Genomic DNA, 19,056 nt, shown 5'->3' on the forward strand with positions numbered 1-19,056 from the left:
TAGTTTACTTCAGCCATATTCCATATAAATCAGGTATCATACAAAAATAAAAATAGCTTCAAATACAGTCATGACAATAAAAGAATATGACTTTAAGGACTTAACAACATTACTTCAGTTATAGTACACCAACATCTCTGATACATCAGCACTAAGGGAACACTGAGTGACCTGCTGGTTTTTGTCCATAAAACTACTCGTCTAAGATGACCACAAAGTAACAGATCTCTCAGCAAAATGATGCAACGTTTGAGGCACTATTGCCCCGATTAACTCAGTGAGCTGCGATCTTTTATTCTAAACATGAGCTACTGTTACAGCAACAGACATGGACTACATGCCCCACACAACAACTCAATGTCCACTATGTGAAGCAGCCAAACACAGGCCTGCTCCTCTCACTAACTGAGATAAACTGCTGGCATATTGGTTTTACATCTATACTGTCCGGTCTCTCCTGGTGGACATGGCAACACGTTATTCATGGTTACGTACAGTTTCAGACTGATGTGGGCCAAAGCCTAGCATGGCCTGTAACGTTATTGTGACACATTTTATGAGTGAACTTGGCTTTAAGTGACTCACAGGTTTCTTTGAAAAACACTTTCTTATATCCAGCTTCTTCCTCTTTGCTGCCGTCCTCCTCTCCTCCTCGCAGCGCAGGTTTGCCGCTGCTGAAACTGAACAGAGCTCCCTGAAAGGCTCAGCCAATCACATTGGCCATATTTGTCACATGACGTAGGACTCCAGTAGAGGACGTGATTTAACTCTTTCTGCACCGCTGGGTGAATGAGACGCTGACAGATCGTTTTTCTTTCTATCGGGTTTGTTTTTCTTTACTCGAAGAGATCAAATTATTGGTGGGGACAATTCAGTAATCGCTGGATATTGGTGGGGACGTGTCCCTTCCGCCCATGACAATCTACGCCCTTGTAGAGCAGGTTACCTACTGATCGGAAGCTTGGTGTCGATCCCTGGCTCCTCCAGTCTGCATTTCAAGTATTCTTGGGCAAGATACTAACCCCAAGTTGCTCTCCGATGCATCCATCGCAGTGTGAATGTGTGTGAATGCAGTTAGAAAGCACTAAGTACAGAGGAAGTGCTTGTGAGAATGGGTGTGATTGGGTGAATGTGGCATGTTGTATAGAGCGCTTTGCGGACTTGAGTACTGATAAGAATCAGTCCATTTATGTAACATTCACGCGCACTCTGGAGCAGCTTGGGGTTCACTGACCTGCACGAGGACACTTTGGCATGCAGACCGGACTAGCCAGGGGTCAAACCACTAACATAATTAATCAGTAAATGACTCTTTGGTCACTGTGCTATAGCTTACATTGGGTCTTGGTGCGTCCCCTCACGTTTTATCTGCCTTCTCTGCGCATCAGATGACTGGAAAATCTTTCACAAGTGGATCCAAGCAACCAACATTTGGAGTTATTTAAACCCTATAAGACAGTGATTCTTAACCATGGGATCATGGCCATGTTTAGGCATTTCTGTAGATATGTGCTGTGAGGTGATCGGAGAGGCTGCTCCAAAGAAGCTACTGACCACCCCACTTTCAAACGACCCTGTGAGCCACCGTATCACAGACATGGCCTTAGACATACAGCATCAGCTTCTGGAAAGAATAACAAGTAGTCCGTTTTTTTCTCTTTGGAACTAGACGAGTCCACTGATGTCACAAATGGTGCATTGCTGCTGGTTTTTGTTTGTTATCGCTGGGACAGTAGTTGGCAGCTGGTAGAACTGTGTTGGGCTGTGCAGTGATGGTGCAGCTTCAATAACTGGCAGGCATCACGGCGTCATTAGGCAGATTCTCGATCGTGCACCAGTAGCTAAATGGACCCACTGTGTTCTCCACTGTGAAAGCCTTGCAGCAAAAAATATGTTACCAGAGTTCCACGATGTGATGGATGTAAGTGTGAAAACCATCAACTTCATTAAAAATAATGCTGTAAACTCCAGTTGTTTTGCTGAGCTTTGTGAGGACATGGAAGCAGATCACGTCCATCTGCTCTGCCACAGTGAGGTGACATTGAACACGACTGGTCATCAAGCTTTTGTTGGAACTGAGGAATGAGGTCTTTTCTTACAGAGAAAAAAAATCTCCTCTTGTACATTATTAGTCCACCGCTGAGCGTGCCTACCTCTGTGACATTGTTCACTGCTGAACCAGCTGAACAGCAACATGTTTTTTATTGCAGACAAAGTTGAAGCTTTCAAGAGGAAACTTGCTTTGTGGACTAAGAGGGTCCAAGAGAAGACGATGGACATGTTTCCACTTTTGTCTCACATCTTGGAAAACTCCCCTCAGGTGAAGGTCAGTGACTCTGTCGATGAATATTTCCCTGAGGATCCCAGAGAAGCACACATGTGGATTTTGGACCCATTTTCTGTTGATCCCACTGAAAATGATGTTGCTTTGCTCTCACATCTGGAATCCCAGCTTCTGGAAGTTTCCACCGACAGCACTTTAACGTTGGAGTGGGGCAAACCGGATCTGGGCTCCTTCTGGATTGCTGTCTCAAAGGAGTACCCGCCTGGCACTGAGAGCTGTGAAACTCCTTCTCCCATTCACAACTACATACCACCAAGACCAAAGCCCGAAACAGATTCAGAGCAACAGTGGAAGCTACTCTGAGAGTGATCCTTTCCTCCACTCCACCCAGACTGGATCTGATGGTGTCTCAGGTAAAGGGGAGTTACCTGCTGTGACTCTTTGTCCATTTGTCTCAAACATAAGGAGTAACTTCTGGTTCTGCCAATGAAAAAAGGTTTACTGCTGAAGTAACTTTCAGATTCACTCACAGACTATAAGGCTATATTTTCATTTGCACTTCATTTACATTTTATAACAGCTTATTTATTTATTCAATTAATTAGAAAATAATTTTGAATGTATTTATTTTATCACCACATTATTTATCCAGTTTCTATTTCCTCTTTTTTCCTCGTCTCTTTTGCTGTGGTAAAATTAAATGATCAGTTATTTCTGTGTTATTAAGGCTGACGTCAGCCTTTCAGTTTCTTCTTGCAGTCTGACTTGCTCCATGAATTGTTTTATGTGCAGGTTCACATACACATAATAAATGAATGTCTGTGTGATTATTGCATTGTATCATGTCATCATCATCATTATTTGACGAGGTTTTAGCTGTCAGAATGAAGTAGATTTGATTTAGTTATTAAATATGAATCAAACCAAAAACAACATCAATGTATTGAGTACGGTGTTAATATCTGAATGGGCCCCGGCCCCTTTGTAGTGGAAAAGTTGGGCCCCGAGGTAAAACAGGTTAAGAACCCCTGCTTATAAGACACTTGAATTTTCAAATGGTTGCCATTTTCCAAGATGGCTGTCACTTCCTATACAGGAAACAGCTGTTCTACAGAGTTCCAGTCACTTGTTTAAGTTCAGAGCTTGTACTCTATTTTTTACTGTAAGAATGACAACTTTAAACATTCCTCCAGAGCTTCTTTGTTTGATTTCTAACAAAACCCTTAAACAGGAAACAAATGTATAACTACAAGAAAGCATTTGTAAAGCAGATGGATCGGGCAGGTGTTTCACTCTAACTTCACAGCTCAGAGGTGCAGCTGTTATTATCAAAAAAGGGATCCCCTTCATAGCGTCAAAAGCAGTATCAGACCCTCGTGGACGTTATGTTACAGGGAAACTTTATAACAGTCAGGTTACACTAGCAAATATTTACGCCCCTAATGTTGATGATGCAGGCTGTATTAAATCATTTATATCCTCTTTACCTAATATGGATACCCATAAACTGATAATTGGCGGCGATTTTAATTTCGTTTTGGATCCTAGTCTTGACAGACCATCACAAAGATCAGCATCTAAATCAAAATCTGTGAAAACTATCCAGGAGTTCATGAAGACATATAAACTGATAGATCCATTTAGAGCTATTTCCCCAACTCTAAGCAATTTTCATTTTTCTCCTCTGTTCATCATACTTATTCTAGAATAGACGTTTTCTTAATAGATCACAGATTTCTTACACAGACCCAAAGTTGTGACTATAAGGCAATAGTTTTATCTGACCATAGTCCAGTATTGCTACGATTAGCAATAGGAGATAGACCTACTGCACCAAAATGGCGATTTAATAATGGTTTGCTGTTAGATAATATTTTAGTAAATGAAATAAAGGATCAAATCAAGCTATTTATTTCAATAAATGACACACTTGAAGTTACGAGATCCACACTATGGGACACATTAAAAGCCTACTTGAGAGGCCAAATCATCTCATTGAGTAGGTATAGGAAAGAGTCAAACATAACAATGGAACTTTTAGAAACAGATCAGGAATATGCCATCTCTCCTTCATCCAAACTTTATAAAAAGAAGGTCTCATTGCAGACAGAACTTAAATTGCTTTATACAAATGACACAACTTCGACATAAGTACTATGAACACGGGGAAAAAACAGGTAGTTTACTAGCAAGGCAAATTAAAGAAGTTGCAGCTTCAATTCATACAGGTAACGAGTGGGGGACAGAAAAGCTTCTTACAGAAGACGTTACAGGTCTGTGAGAGCCAGAGATTTTCCTTGTTTGAGGTGACCAAATACTTATTTTCCACCCTGATTTACCAATAAATTCTTTACAAATCCTACCATGTGGATTCATGGATTTTTTTTCACATTCTGTCTCTCACAGTTGAAGTGTACCTCTGGTGCAAATTACTGACCTCTGTCATCATTTTAAGTGGGGGAACTTGCACAATCGGTGGCTGACTAAATACTTTTTTGCCCCACTGGATATACACATAACATTTGTGATCAATCTGAAGTATTACTCTCACTAGATGCGGAGAAGGCGTTTGACAGGGTCGAGTGGGATTTCCTCTTCTCAACCCTGTCAAAGTTTGGCATAGGCATGTTAAGCTGCTTTACACAAAACCTAAGGCCTCGGTTAACACAAATAATATAACTTCTAGTCCTTTCCTCCTCCACCGCTCTTGAAGACCAGGGTGCCCTTTGTCCCCATTGCTATTTGCACTTGTCATAGAACCTCTCGCCATTCAATTACGCTCTGCAAAGGATTATAAAGGAATAAGGAGATTTGGTGTAGAACATAAGGTGTCCCTCTATGCAGATGATTTGTTGCTATATATCACTGACCCTACTAAATCATTGCCAAAAATTATGACAGATTTAACTGAATTTGGGAAAAATTCTGGATACAAAATTAACCTAACAAAAAGCATATTGTTTCCTATTAGTTCTTTAGAAAAATTAGACAGTGCTACATTGACTTCGTTTCCTTTTACCATCTCAAATACTTTAAAATATCTTGGAATAAATAATAATTGTATAATAAATGTAACCCGTGAATTCTCTGGCCTTTTCAAACATAATTTTATTAATTTATACCATCAAACTGAGCAGAGCTTGGAAAGACTGTCCAAACTGCCCATCTCGCTTGCTGGCCGAGTAAATATCATTAGGATGAGCACTTCACCCAAATTTTTATTTTTGTTTCAATGTAATAATAATGGATTGCATTTATATAGCACTTTTCAGGACCCCTCAAAGCACTTTACAAAGCCACTATTCAGTCACTCTCACACACTGGTGCAGGCAGCTACAGTTGTAGCCACAGCTGCCCTGGGGCAGACTGACAGAAGCGAGGCTGCCATATCGCACCATCGGCCCCTCTGACCATCACCAGCAGGTGAAGTATCTTGCCCAAGGACACAACGACCGAGACTGTCCGAGCCGGGGCTCGAACCGGCAACCTTTCGATTACAAGACAAACTGCCAACACTTGAGCCACGATCGCCAGAATAAAAAAGACACTTCTCCAAAGACCCAAGATTACAGGAGGAATGAGGTTGCCTGGCTTTCAGCTCTATTATTGGGCCTGTAACATACAGTGAATGCAAAAGTATTCGTCCCCCTTGAACTTTCCCACATTTTGTCACATTACAGCCACAAACATGAATCAATTTTATTGGACTTCCACGTGAAAGACCAACACAAAGTGGTGCACACGTGAGAAGTGGAACGAAAATCATACATGATTCCAAACAGTTTTTACAAATAAATAACTGCAAAGTGGGGTGATTCAGGTGTGTTGACCCAGGGTGAGACCTAAAACCTGCAGCACACCGACCTGCATCCTGACTTTGACTTTCTCTCACCTTTATTATTTATTTTAGAACAACACACATGTCCATGTATGAAAAGAACATTTTCAATAACATCCTTTCTTTGAGTACTTCAGTTCACCGTCCATAAATGTACTTTAATGACAATGACTGCCTTGGAGCAGCTGTTTGTATTTGTTCGGGGAAATTACATTCAAATAAATGTATTTGTCATTTCCACTGAGGTGGTGCTGTGGGTACTGCTTTCCAGCCCTCTGCTGTGGATGTTCACCATAATAAGGATTTGCTGCTGCTGCCTCAATCTCCTTTCTTTCTTAATGCTGTATTTGTTAAGTTCTTTATAGACTTTAATCGGTTTTTTAACATCTCTGGAGTAGGTTGGACTCATAGGATCCTTTTCTGTGGATAAAGCAAAATGTCCCTTTTAGACTGGTCAGATGGTGCCAACCCCACCTCTTCAACCCTGGGTGAACCGAGCTGGTTGATAACCAGCCCTGTGTGAGAGATTATCCTGACCACTAATGTTAGAGTAAGTGAATCCAGACAATGAAGACATCCTGGGTACACTGAACTGGCTTTGTAGTGTAGACCTCTGGTAAAGTAGCATGTTGTGGTGGGCGGCCATCTTTGAAGAACAGTCAATTTCTACGTGAAAGGGCCGTCTCTGCTTGTGAGTACAAGTCTTGTTTGTTCTACAGTATGTCTGTGTATTACACTTGCACTGATTACTGTGCATGTAAATATGAAACACTAGGTGGCAGCAGTGCACCGTCATTTGCAAACATCCACACAGATCTGCACCAACACAGTAAACACAAAGGGAGGAAGCCAGGCTGACAGAGTGCTGCAGACACTTTATTAGGCTTGAAAGAAGATTAACAGCAGCTTCATTATATACGAAGACAGAGCTTTTATAACTGTGCATTTATTCTGAAAGCTCATGTTCCACATTCCTCTGTTACATAATCAGGTCTGCAGAGCCATGTCTGCCTGTCTCCATGGAGAAGCCCTGCACTATGCAACAAGAGTGTACTGAGTTTACTTGAAACATCTGGAATGCATACTACATTATCCTGTTAGTACAGACATACATGTAAGACGTTGTGTGTATTTGTTGTATCGACACATATGAGATGAATCCAAGTCGTTTGCACAGAATCGGTGCCGTCCTGTTCACATGAAGAGCCTGAGGATCTTGGGCTTGAAGACCTGCATCTTGCTGGAGTCCATGCTTTTCACACTCTCCTGTGCTCCCAGGATATACTGGTGTGCCTCATCGAAGAGCTCCTTTCCAATAGCTTCCTGGACTCTGTCCCGCCACGCACTCAGCTTGGGTCTCCCCTCAAACACGTCCACGCCGGCGCCCACAGGCTGCATTGAGACAAGCACAAGAAGAGGATTCAGGTTTAGTCCCCACAGAGATCAGAACCGGTTTGTTCATCGACCTCGTTCCCAGCAGCTGTTTCAGCTCAGGAGGAACTCTGAAAACACCGGGGATGTGTGCGACTAGTCAACAAAGTGTTGCTACGGTTACTAGTCGGTACCAGGCGAACTAGTTGTTGGACCTGTTTATATTTTAATTTAAGTATTGTTGGTGAGAAACACCATTGATCTGGATGAACTGGAAAAAGGAAATACCATTGCTAAAACCAGTGGTTCCCAAACTTTTTTTGCTGGGCCCCCCTTTGTTTCACAAGAAAAATGCCCCCCCCCCCACAAAACAAAAAAACCTTCCTCCAATCACACGCCCATATTTTGCTCCACTGCTGTTTATTTCACACCTCAAACATTTAGTGAACAATTAAGCAAATACAAGTAATCTGCAGGAAGTAATAACATAAACTACTAACTCTGTCACGCTGCGTCCGCACCTACACGGGTGATTTTGAACACGCAGCTGTTTCGCCCACTTAAACGGCGTTTCAAATCACTGAAAACTGAGATTTTTAAACTCCTTTTTTGCGTTTACGTGTGGACGAGGAATACAGAGTTCGTCACGCAGCGTCAAAGGTATGTAACTTTTTCCACGTCACGCTGTGGCCACGTTATTGTTTACATGAGATGAACTGCAGAATGGCAGATAGAGACTAAATACTGTTAATCTGACTATCTGCAGGTTTACACGCAGTTACTGTCCCTCCATTTAGAAAGGCAGAGGCGTCACGGTGTGATTATTTTACATGTGGTTGTTTTTTCCTGTGTAATAATGTTCAACATTGCATCAATACATTTTTCTCTCTGTGCAAAATGTGTTCAAAAACATAAACAGCTGTGGGATCCTGTTTGTCTGTGATTTGAACCGGGGGAACAAACTGTGGCAGGATCAGCCTGATGTTATTTGTATCCTGCTGTAACTTTACTGTATAAAGAGCAAACATCTCCAACATGTCAGGAGCAGTTAGTCATTACAACAAGTGTTTGTGAACTAAAGATCAAGAATGTGGGATCCTGTTTGTCTGTGATTTAAACAGCCCAGCGCTGCTCCCGACGAAGGGGAACCTGCAGGGAGACCTACCTCAGCACCTGTGCAGGTGAAGCCAAAGGGCAGATTTGCGTCACCAGATTTTCTAGTCTTTGGCTCAGAATGAAGTTGGTTTGGAAACATATTCAGCGACGCTTCATCTCCTGCTTTGTGTTTGTGTGGGAGCCCCGTCAAAAACCTGTCCACGATGCTAGCAGTGTCCAAACGTTCTTTGTTTTTGTTTTGTTTTTTCCTTCATACCGCCCCCCCTGCAATGGCTCTGCCCCCCCCGCCCCCGGACTGGAAAATACATTTAAAATGTGATTAAAGGGACAATATGCCAAAAATGCACCAACTTACAAAGAAATGACAGATGTGCACTTAATGATGGTGTGACGGAGACCTGAATGAGTTTAAGATCTCGTGTTTGCTCCTCTCATAGTGGGAACACTGATTCTGATTCCTGTTACTGCGGGTACATTTGGGCCGCTCACCTGCATGATCTCCACAATGGCGACCAGATCAGCCAGTGAAATCTGATCTCCAGCGATAAAGGGCCTGTCCTGGAGGAACTTTTCTTCAACGAGTTTCAGGGAGGAGTTCAGATCGTCCAAGGCCGCGTTCATTTTGTCCTCTGGGATTTCCACGCCCATGACCTTGGGAATCATAAGCTACAGGCACAATGGATTCAGTGTGAGTGAAACAATGAGCTTAATGCTGAACACAATCTGATTCAGGAGATGAATGGTGACACGGTGACTCTGGGTTTTTCTTTGAGCAAATTCCAACAAACTAGAAAAGTAGCATCTGTCCCAAAGAGGTGGAAGGAAGTAAAAGCTCGAACACGCCGGGGAGGAGACGATGTCTGAATGATGTGGATTTTAAGTCAACGGCTATGACATCGCATGACTTTAGCTTACTGGCTCAGAGCAGCTCTCTCTCTCTCTCTCTCTGAGCGAGCAGACCAATGAAATGGCAGTGATGAAACTTTACCACAGAGGTGCACAGTAAGAACTGCTGAACTCTCTGTTTTCCAGCAGTGGCATTTATTGCTGATCATTTTCAGTTGGCCCTCACCAGCTGGCCCAGACATGCTCAGTGACATCACTCTGCACAGTGATTTTACTTCATAACCAGACGAAAGGGTATTTCAACAAAGCTAGAACATGATGGTGATAAGATATTACTAATCTAACAGCACCTACAAAGATCAGTGAAGGGGAACGTACCCGGAGCCAGAAGATCTTGGAGCCGTGCATCCGGATGGCCGTGTGCTGCCACGACAGGTACTCATTGACACGAGCACGCTGCTGGAGGTCAGCTGGGTACCAGAATTCGGGAGTCTTAAACTTCTCAGCCAGGTACAACATGATAGCAATGCTGCAGAGAAGACATCACTGTGACCGTCACGGCAGACCAGCGCTTCCTCAGCTCACGACTTTTTGACATAATCACCTTTCAGCCAGGCAGAAGTCTCCATCTCTGAGAGCTGGGACCTTCCTGATCAGGCTGATCTTCCCAAAGTCCTCCCCATACTGGTGGCCTGGGACCAACACACGCGCATGCACACGCACACATTTTAATAGCAGATATTTGGAAGAATCACATGATCATCGTGGACATAACCAGACAGCGTCAGGCAGTCAGTGCGGACCGACGGAGCAGCTGCTCTGCAAGCAACGGAACCCAAGTTCAAAGAAACCCTGATCTACACCCTCACAACTCAGACCTGTGCTCGTCCAAACCTCCTTACTGCTGCTGTGAACGGTCACACTGGCGACGTTCTTCGTGTCTGCGTGCGTGAACTCACCGTCCAGCAGAGAAAGCTTCTTGAAGTCGAAGCTGATGTTGTTCTTCTTGGCGAAAATGTACACGGAGCGGCAGGGCTGCGAGAACAGGTCCAGGTAGAGCTCCAGCGCCATAGCTGACGGTCCTGTGTCGGCTCCTTCTGAGCAGGGTGCGGACACCAAAGAGTTTAAAGCCCTCTAAGATAGTTGGCGCCCCGCCCCCTGCTGTCGTGTGCCTCACCCTGATAGTGGAGTTAATGGCGACGGTAAAAACATAAGCGTGTTTAAAAAGCACACAAAATGTGTTTAAACACACGTTTTAAAGTGTTTTCAAACACAAGGCGTGTCCAGTGAAACCAGCAGCTGCAGAGCACTGGCTGGGTTCACTCTCCTGGAAACAAATGAAAAAATAAACTGCGCTTTGAATCTACACCAGTAACTTTTACCAACAGCCTTACATGAGACGCACTTAGTATCTCAAAGCTGTGCTTGAGGTCCAATCTGTTTCTATCAAAGGTGAAGTGCATTAAGCCAATGACAAGCCTGCATTATTCCCTAATGACCACCAGGGGGCAGGAGAGCCCGGACCAACGTGCCAGAATGTTTCCTTCGGTGGGCGTTGTTGTGTCTTCACTGCTTATGAAGAAATCGCCTCGGAGTCGTCATATAGATTCTTTTATATATATATATATATATATATATATATATATATATATATATATATATATATATATATATATATATATATATATATATATATATATATACACAACAACGCATCCACGCAACTGTAAACTGCTAAGCTAGCACATGAACACACAGCCGGCGTACCTATCTACTTCCGGTGATTTCAAAATAAGAGTTCGAACATTACGTCTCCCTTTAACAAACAAAAAACGCTTCTCTGGTAGTGAGACTATAATAAGATGTAAACAATATACTTCTAGGTTTCAATATGCTATGCTGCTGTATGTGTATTCTAAACATTTTTTATTTATTTTTCAAACATTTCAACACTCTTTTTAGGTTCTGCTGTATAAGTATCTCTCTTTTCTTTTTCTTTTTTTTTGGGGAAGGGGGGTTACAAATCAAGGACCTGCCTTGGCTTGATGGCACGGTCTGGTCTGGATGGGCCTGGGCCCCCTTGCCCTGGTGGGTTCCAGAGTGTGGGGGTGCCTACTGGGGTCAGCGGGGGAGCTGGCCCCAGGGTGGGGCCGCTTGCCCCTCCCTTTCTTCCCTCCCCATCCTCAGCTGCCTCCCTATTCCCGCTCTACCACACCCACCCACACACGCAGGGCTTGGGGTGCAGGTATGTCACCAGGGTGCAGGGGAGGCACGCCCCCTCTGTCCCCTTCTGGCCGCCTGTGCCTCAATTTTATTCTGCAACCTAGACATCCACATTACTCACACTCTCACATAACACATACATATAGGGCCTTGGGGGTGGGCACGTTTTACAGCATCCAGAGGATGGTCGGTGTACTCCAACCCACCTCTGGCGCTGGTGCCCTACCCTCAATTTTAAATGCATATAGACACTGAGGGTTTTCGGGAGGAGCCGTGCTGCTCTCTGATAGGAAGCAGGAACCATGCTCTCCTGAGTTTTAAATGCACTTTAGAACAGCACACAGCAACACTACATATGAGCGGGCGTAGGGAGGTTGGGTCTTAGACTCAACCTCTCTGGGTACATCTCAGGCCTTCCAAAGTACGGAGGCCTATCTCCCCTCACCACACTCCCTGCCGGTGGCTGATGCCCTCAGACGTTGGTGTGTTGGTGGTTCTTGTCGTCTGGGGCTGGGCGCTCATGTATGTACCGGCTCACTCCTGGTGGCCGATTGGCGGGCCTGGCGCCTGTGGCCCGGCTGGGCCCCTTCCGGGGGGTGGGGTGCCCTCAGGCCTCTGGCCTCTGGGCCTGAAGCTCGGTCCTCTCTGGCACAGCTGGCTGCCGGCAGAGCCCGCGGGCACGCCACTGCAACCCCCTCTGGCCTCTGCTCCGTAGCTGCGGGGTGACCTCTCATTTGGGGCTCTACTCAGCTCTTCCCAGGAGGGTGGCACGGTTCCCCCCCTTTTTGGTGGTCCTCCTCGGGTCCTCTGGATGTCTGGGGCCTGGATCTCCTCCATACCTGCTTCATTCCCTGGGGGACGGGGCTGTGGCTCCCCACACTCCCTAGCAGATCGTTACATGGAGAAACCTTTGGAATGCAAGCATGCTGATCCACACAGGTGTACACACAGGTGTGCACACAGGTGTACACACAGGTGTACACACGGGTGTTCACAGACGCGGACTACAGCTTTCTTGGCTGCTGCCTCAAAGCACATTGTGCGCTGTCTATCTTGCGTGCTGCACAATATCGTTTGTTATTTAGTATCTACTGTTATCTACTGCTAGCTAGTTTATTGTGATGGTGCTGTTTTTATGTTGCTCTTTTTTTGTTTGCTTTCTCTTCTGTTTTTTTTCTTCTCCATACAGGTGATCCAGGTGTTTTGTTTGTTTTTGTTTTTTTTGTTTGTTTTTCTTTCTTTCTTCCCCCCTTTCTCCCCGTCTCTTCTCCCCTCTGGTTTTCTTTCTCTTTCTCTCTTTCTTTCATTCTTTCTCCCTGTACTATCCCCCAGTCATGTCTGTCCCGTTTGTAGCAACCGCAAATAAAATAAATACATAATTATAATAAAGGTCAATCAAATGGACCAATATGGCAAGGCCATGATGATCCACTTGGTAAAATAAATCCGCTTGGCATCTTTCTTGGCCTTAAGACAACAATTCTGACGGCTAAAGATCCAAACGGGACAAAAAATAAATAAATAAAAAATAATAATAAACTCAGCCGTCTGCTCCTTGCTATCTAAAATATAACAGGACACTGGCGTAAACTCTCGACCATCTCACACTTCTGTTTAATCAGTTTTCTGTTTGACGTTTATTCAGCTGTGTGAATATCCCGGAGGAACCCAGATGGATTAATAACGTTTTATTTAATCTAATAATCTAATAACTTTGATCTCAGCCAAACCGATTTACTCCGGAACAAATAAAACACCGAAAAATAGGCAAACAATTACATTTTTAAGTTATCCGAGTGACTTATATATCATGTTTAACCTGAGTAGCGAAAGAGCGGGGATCAGAAAATGATGAAGCCGGGAGTCCGCTGCTCTCGCCAGCTCGAGTGACCACTGAACCCCCCGCCTTGCTATCGAGCGGGTGGCTAACAGACATCTCCGAAAACGTCGGCGCACTTTTGCAAATATGCGATGTCTTGATAAACCAAGCAGATATTTGAAATGTACACAACTGCTTTCTCACCTGAAAATATGTTAAAAGTTTATTTTGTGACCCAGAAAGAATAATAAGACTAATTTTAAAACTTAGTAGCAGCCGCCATTGTTGGCAACTGAAATTTGGCTGGGCCGCGCTATGAATTCTGGGATATGGTGGGCCACGAAGGACACACCCGACCCATCCTTCAAAAATGAAGGACGCATTTGAAGGAGTCGACGAATTGGGACAGCCTTTGTCGCCTGACTGTGACGTAATCGGTCTACAAATGGTGCCTCTGGAGGATGCAGCCGACGTTTTGGGACACAGCTCTGGTCTCTGGAACAATGTCTTGAGTGGTTTGCGTGTCATCACAAACGCCAGTTTGTGTGGGATTTCGTGGCGACGTGTCCTGGGCGCTGACGAGGTGTCGGCGATTGCGTCTTAGGAATTGACCGTCACCTGTTTTGATGTGATAGCTGCGTGGGGTCTCTGCTGGTTTGACAATAGTGGCTGGCTGCCATGTCCCATCTTCTTGTTGGTAGCATATTAGTGCTCCAGCCTGCAGTGTCGGCAGGGGTCGGGCGGATGTGTCATAATGTCTTTTCTGACGCAGTTGACATTCCTCTCGTCTTTCTTGCACAAGGCTTTGTGGGGTGACCTGAGGGCGGAGCTGTGTAGTTGTTGAGGGCAAAACGGAGTGCAATCTACGGCTCATGAGGATTTGGGCTGGGGATTTAAGGCCATCAACAGGTGTGTTCCTGTACTCCAGCAAGCTCAAGTAGGGATCCATCCTGTCCTGTTTTGCTTTTGTCAGAATACGTTGTGCAGTTTGGACAGTCTTTTCAGCTAAGCCGTTGCTCTGGGGGTAACGTGGGCTTGATGTAATATGCTGGAATCCCCAGTACTCTGCAAAACGTCTCAACTCTTGTGAGCTGTAACATGGTCCGTTGTCGCTTATGACTTTCTTCGGAATGCCATGTGTGGAGAGTGTGGCTTTCATCTTGTGAATCACAGCTGCTGTGGTGATCTGGTGAGGAGTGATGAGAGGCGCGAGTGGTAACATCTAGGAGGAGCTTCTGTCTGTGTTCACACAGCAGAACCAAGCACAAATGGAGCTGGAGTCTTTAAAGAGCAGCCCCACCGCTGGCTGATGGTCAGAGCATCTGCCTGAAGTGAAGGCATTTCAGGATTGAGATGTGAATGTACTGAAGAGCGATGAGTGTTGAAAAGCTGGAAGAAGTGCTTTAATCAGCTGATGAATGAAGAAAGTGGAGGACAGCTAGGAAGAGCAGAGGATTAGTAAGGAGGAGGTGAGGGCAGCTATGAAGAGGCTACTCTAGAGGACGATCCTGTGGAGTCGGTTGTTTAGGAGGACAGTGGACTAACCAGGATTTTCACAGGAGGAGAACTGTACTGGTACAGATCTGCAAGCACCAGGGTGATGTACAGAGCTGCAGTAACTACAGAGGGCTGATGAGCCACAGCATGAAGATATTCAGATGTCCAGGTGTTCACTGGGAGTGAGCAGGATGGACAGGACTAGAAATGAGTCCATCAGAGGAACAGCTCAGAGTCAGAGAGGCTGGGATGATTTGCACATGTGCAGAGCAGGGAGGGTGGATGTACTGGACACAGGATGATGAAGATGGAGCAGCCAGGCCGGGGGAAAGAGGAAGACCTCAGAGGAGGTTCATGGATGTAGGGGTGTTGGTGTCACACAGGGGGATGCTGGGAGAGGCTGAGACAGAGGCTCCTAAACCGACCAGCTGAACGTCTGAAAAATCACCCGAGATCCTAACTTTGTTCCTCGTTAACTTTTATTATGGCCCTAACCAAAGATCAGTCACGTCTCCACTGATAACTGGTGACCTGCGTGATTACGTTTTTGTCTTGTTCTGGCTGCATTAAAAGTCAGTGTTTCCTGCTCATACACTGTGACGTTTAATATCAGGGGCTCTCTGCAGGTTCGTCTCACAGCTGCTGTGAGCCAGATGATTCAGGGAGTTCAGTCCAACGGGGAGTCCTCGTGCTCCATCTCTCTGCTCTCTGAGCTGCAGAGCACTGGGTGAAAGGTCATCTGAGCATTTACATAACTCAGAGCTATGCTCCTGTTGTTGCTCTTTCAGGGACAGATGAGGGTCAGTAACCTCCTATGACAAACACTTGCTAGCATGGACTGCCTTCATAAATGTACCCGTGTTCACTCAGCTGGTGAAGTCTTACAGCTCATCATTGTGTTAGTCAGGCCAAAGCAGCTTGTTTGGAACATCCAGTTATTCTCTAACCCAGATTCTAGAGACTAAACCCTTCACACTGATGTTCATCACTTAGATTAAACTCACCTTTTCCAGTACATTTCCAACTGTAGGATTGAGTATTACTGCAAATGGAGACGGTCCTCTACCTCAGCCAACACAGGAGCTTTCCTCTGCTCTCACACATAAAGACGTGTTGCTCAGTAAGGACGAGGCATTTAGCCATGTCTTCTTTAGATAAGGAATATTAACACATTTAGGATACACATGTAAAAAGTGGCACCTTTCTCACTGATGTGTGTGAGCCAGGAGCTACGAGCTGTACGTCGCACTTCTTTAACGACTGAAATCACCAATGTGCAAAGATGCACATCGAACCTGCTGAACACACGAAACAATGAACATTTTCAGGTGAAGCTGAGCTTTGAGAATCTGGCAGCAGATGTATAACGTGCAGTGATGGCTCCCACGTGTCTGCTAACATGTGAAAGAAGGCAAACACACACACACACACATAAGTGAACTGTGTTTATTTCATCCACATCACAGTAACATTGTTTCCAGAGGAGCCCTCTGCTACATCAAAACTCAAACTTTAGAGCTCTTTCTCTGTGCGCTTCTTCGTAACAAGTATAGAAACCAAGCGAATGTAACAGTCGCAGAGCTTGGGTTTGGTTCAGACAGCAGAAATGATCATGGTGTGAAAATGAAGCAAGTGACCTTTAAACGACTGTGCAGAGGGGGCGGGTGCTGATGTGGTACAGCCGGTCGTTCAGGGAGGCGAGCCTTCACAGGAAGCTCATGACGGTTCCCTTTTTCCCCACTTGGTGAGGCTCCAGCGCGTTGAACACAATCACAATCCTGCCAATCAAACACAGCAGTCAGTCTGCACATCCACATGAGAGCAGCACACTCATCGCTGACAGCAGCACTAATGCTTACTGTGTTTAAACCATCATCCCAGACAGAAGACTGGCCCTGGAAGCAATCTTTCTACCAAATCAGTTCTCTACATCATCCTAATGGGAAATGCTCCACATGTGTCCAGATGATCTGCAACAACAGGAGGAAGAAGCACAAACACAGCACATCGAACACCTCTGCACCAGTGTTGTGGAGCACGGTGGTGCAGAGGTGAGGATTTGGGCTTGTTTTCTGATTGTTGCGAGTGCTCTTGCTCTTGACGAAGGCGGTCGCACTTTTCTCCTCTCCCTTAGCTTCCCTGCTTAGCCTCTTGTGTCCTTGTCTAGTCTCGTGTTTTTTTGTATTACTTTTTATTACTTTTCCGTGGAACACTCTCACAGTCTGTTCTCTAAAACCTAAAAGAGAATTATGGGTTGGATCAACTGGTCCCTGAATGCAATTGACACCCCTTTCTCAACGAGAAGTCTGGGCTCGGGTGAGCCTGAGTGCTGAAGACATCTACCTATTCAGAACCATGGTAACAGGGTTCTTGCTGATCGGAGCTGGCTTGGCCCTGACTTATCGAAGAATTAAGAAAGCAGAACCGGCTGTTCAAACCCCCACAAGGCTGCCCGCTGGGATTGGAACGATGGAAGAGGCGTGAGTTTCTCAAAATGGGCTCATTGAACGCAGCATGGATAAGATCTTGGAGAAGCTTACGGCTGCTGTGAATACTCAGAATAAGATCTCTGAGCCCAAATTGGATGACATCTCGAGGAGGCCCACTGTTGTGAGTTCTCAGAATCGGCTCTTTGAGCACAAGAATGACAACATCACAGAACGTAAGTATGGCGAAGCTCGCGGCTCTCCAACGGGAGATTGAGAGACCAGTGTTGGACTGTAGAACTGCTTTGAAATTCATATGAGCTGTTCGCACTAAAGTAAAAAGCACCATCACTTCATGCGGGTACCCTCTCGGCGCCAGCTGCAGTCGCAAGGCTGGAGCTGAACAACAACACCCTGATAACGACTGTGTTTAGTCTGTTCTTCCCATTCCATGCAAGGCCACCTGGGTTGGCTGGAAGACTGTTTACTGAGCCTGGCAGGGCGAAGGACACTGTCTCAGCTGAACTCTGGACACGCCCACACATACATATACACTGATATGCACACACTCATCCTCCCTCCCTTTCCAAACGCCTTCGATGCTTGTTGCCTCCTGGGAACACGAGGCGGGTCTGAGCCCGCGCTGGATGGTAGCGCTGGGCAGGATGGCTGCTGTGTTTGCTTCGGATTACTCCTCACCCCCCACCCGACCCTGTGGCTGGTCACGTGCTCCATAATGTTGTGCTGTGGACATTTATGTGCTTCTTTGTGCAGAGGAGTTTTGTTGTTTCCTGTTCTCATGCTGTCCTCCCAGGAGCCCAGCATGAGTAGAGGTCTCTTTTTTTCCTCTTGTACTTTCCCATTGTAGTGTATATTTCAGTGTTTTTCTGTAACGCTACCGATCTCTGACCTGTATCCCCATGTGATGTCTGTGCTATGTATGTATGGACGGGAGGGGGGGTCCTATTTCACTACAGGGCAACCTGCACCCGGCGAATAAAGCCTTGATTGATTGACTGACTGACAGGTCAGCTCTTTCCCCCTCTGTTTCTTGTTTGAACAAGTGGAAACACTTCAGATCTCTGCGTCCCGCTTAGACGTTTCACTAATGTCATTCAGACTTTATCCTGGTCTCTCTTACAGAGACAGCAGGCTGTTGGCTTACACTGATTCTGAATCACTACTAGGGTGCGTATCTTTGATGAATCCAACTGTAACTTTGTGTGGATACAGACCGAGTACATGTCCACACAAGTGTAAGTGAATGAGGCCCAGTGAGCCCCACTACAGCAGCATGGTCAGAGTCCAAACCTCGTAGCAGAGCTGTGTGTGAACAAATAGCTACAAATCTCCATGAATCCAAGGAAGGATGTAAATAAGAGGCACGTTCCTCCACAACAGAGACGTCAACTTAGCTACTGACTCACAGGGTGTCCTCAGTCGCTCCCAGAGACTGTGCTCTCTGCAGAGACGCGAGTCCCTGATGCAAAGGTTTTACAATGCACAGCATTTTCACTTTCCTTCTGCTTGATATGGTTCCAACCTTTCCTGTGACTTTGCTCCTTGACACTCTTAACCCGTCGCACCAGCAGATGAAGCCTGCCACGTGTTCCTGACTGTTCCTTCCCATCCCTAC

At 45.4% G+C, this 19,056-nt stretch overlaps 1 protein-coding gene across 1 annotated transcript; it reads right to left on the reverse strand.

Annotated features, from left to right (window-relative positions):
• Positions 1-6,977: 6,977 nt before the first annotated feature.
• LOC308395255 (glutathione S-transferase theta-3-like) lies at positions 6,978-10,906 on the reverse strand. The gene is made up of 5 exons (XM_080880033.1): positions 10,415-10,906; positions 10,060-10,147; positions 9,834-9,984; positions 9,099-9,275; positions 6,978-7,514 (listed from the first exon to the last, which is right to left on the reverse strand). Exons 1-5 carry the CDS (start codon positions 10,524-10,526, stop codon positions 7,317-7,319), a joined length of 726 nt encoding a protein of 241 aa, XP_080736159.1. The 5' UTR covers positions 10,527-10,906; the 3' UTR covers positions 6,978-7,316.
• Between the last annotated feature and the right edge of the window lie 8,150 nt (positions 10,907-19,056).

The sequence above is a fragment of the Rhamphochromis sp. 'chilingali' genome (genome assembly GCF_963969265.1).
Source record: "Rhamphochromis sp. 'chilingali' genome assembly, chromosome: 4".
NCBI classification, from domain to species: Eukaryota; Metazoa; Chordata; class Actinopteri; order Cichliformes; family Cichlidae; genus Rhamphochromis; species Rhamphochromis sp. 'chilingali'.

Excerpts from the sequence above, each read along its gene's own strand:
- LOC308395255 (XM_080880033.1), bottom strand. The coding sequence starts at position 10,526 with ATGGCGCTGGAGCTCTACCTGGACCTGTTCTCGCAGCCCTGCCGCTCC. Across the intron at positions 9,985-10,059 it reads GACTTCTGCCTGGCTGAAAG|CATTGCTATCATGTTGTACC; the intron begins GTGATTATGTCA and ends TCTTCTCTGCAG. Across the intron at positions 7,515-9,098 it reads CCATTGTGGAGATCATGCAG|CCTGTGGGCGCCGGCGTGGA; the intron begins GTGAGCGGCCCA and ends GTCTCAATGCAG.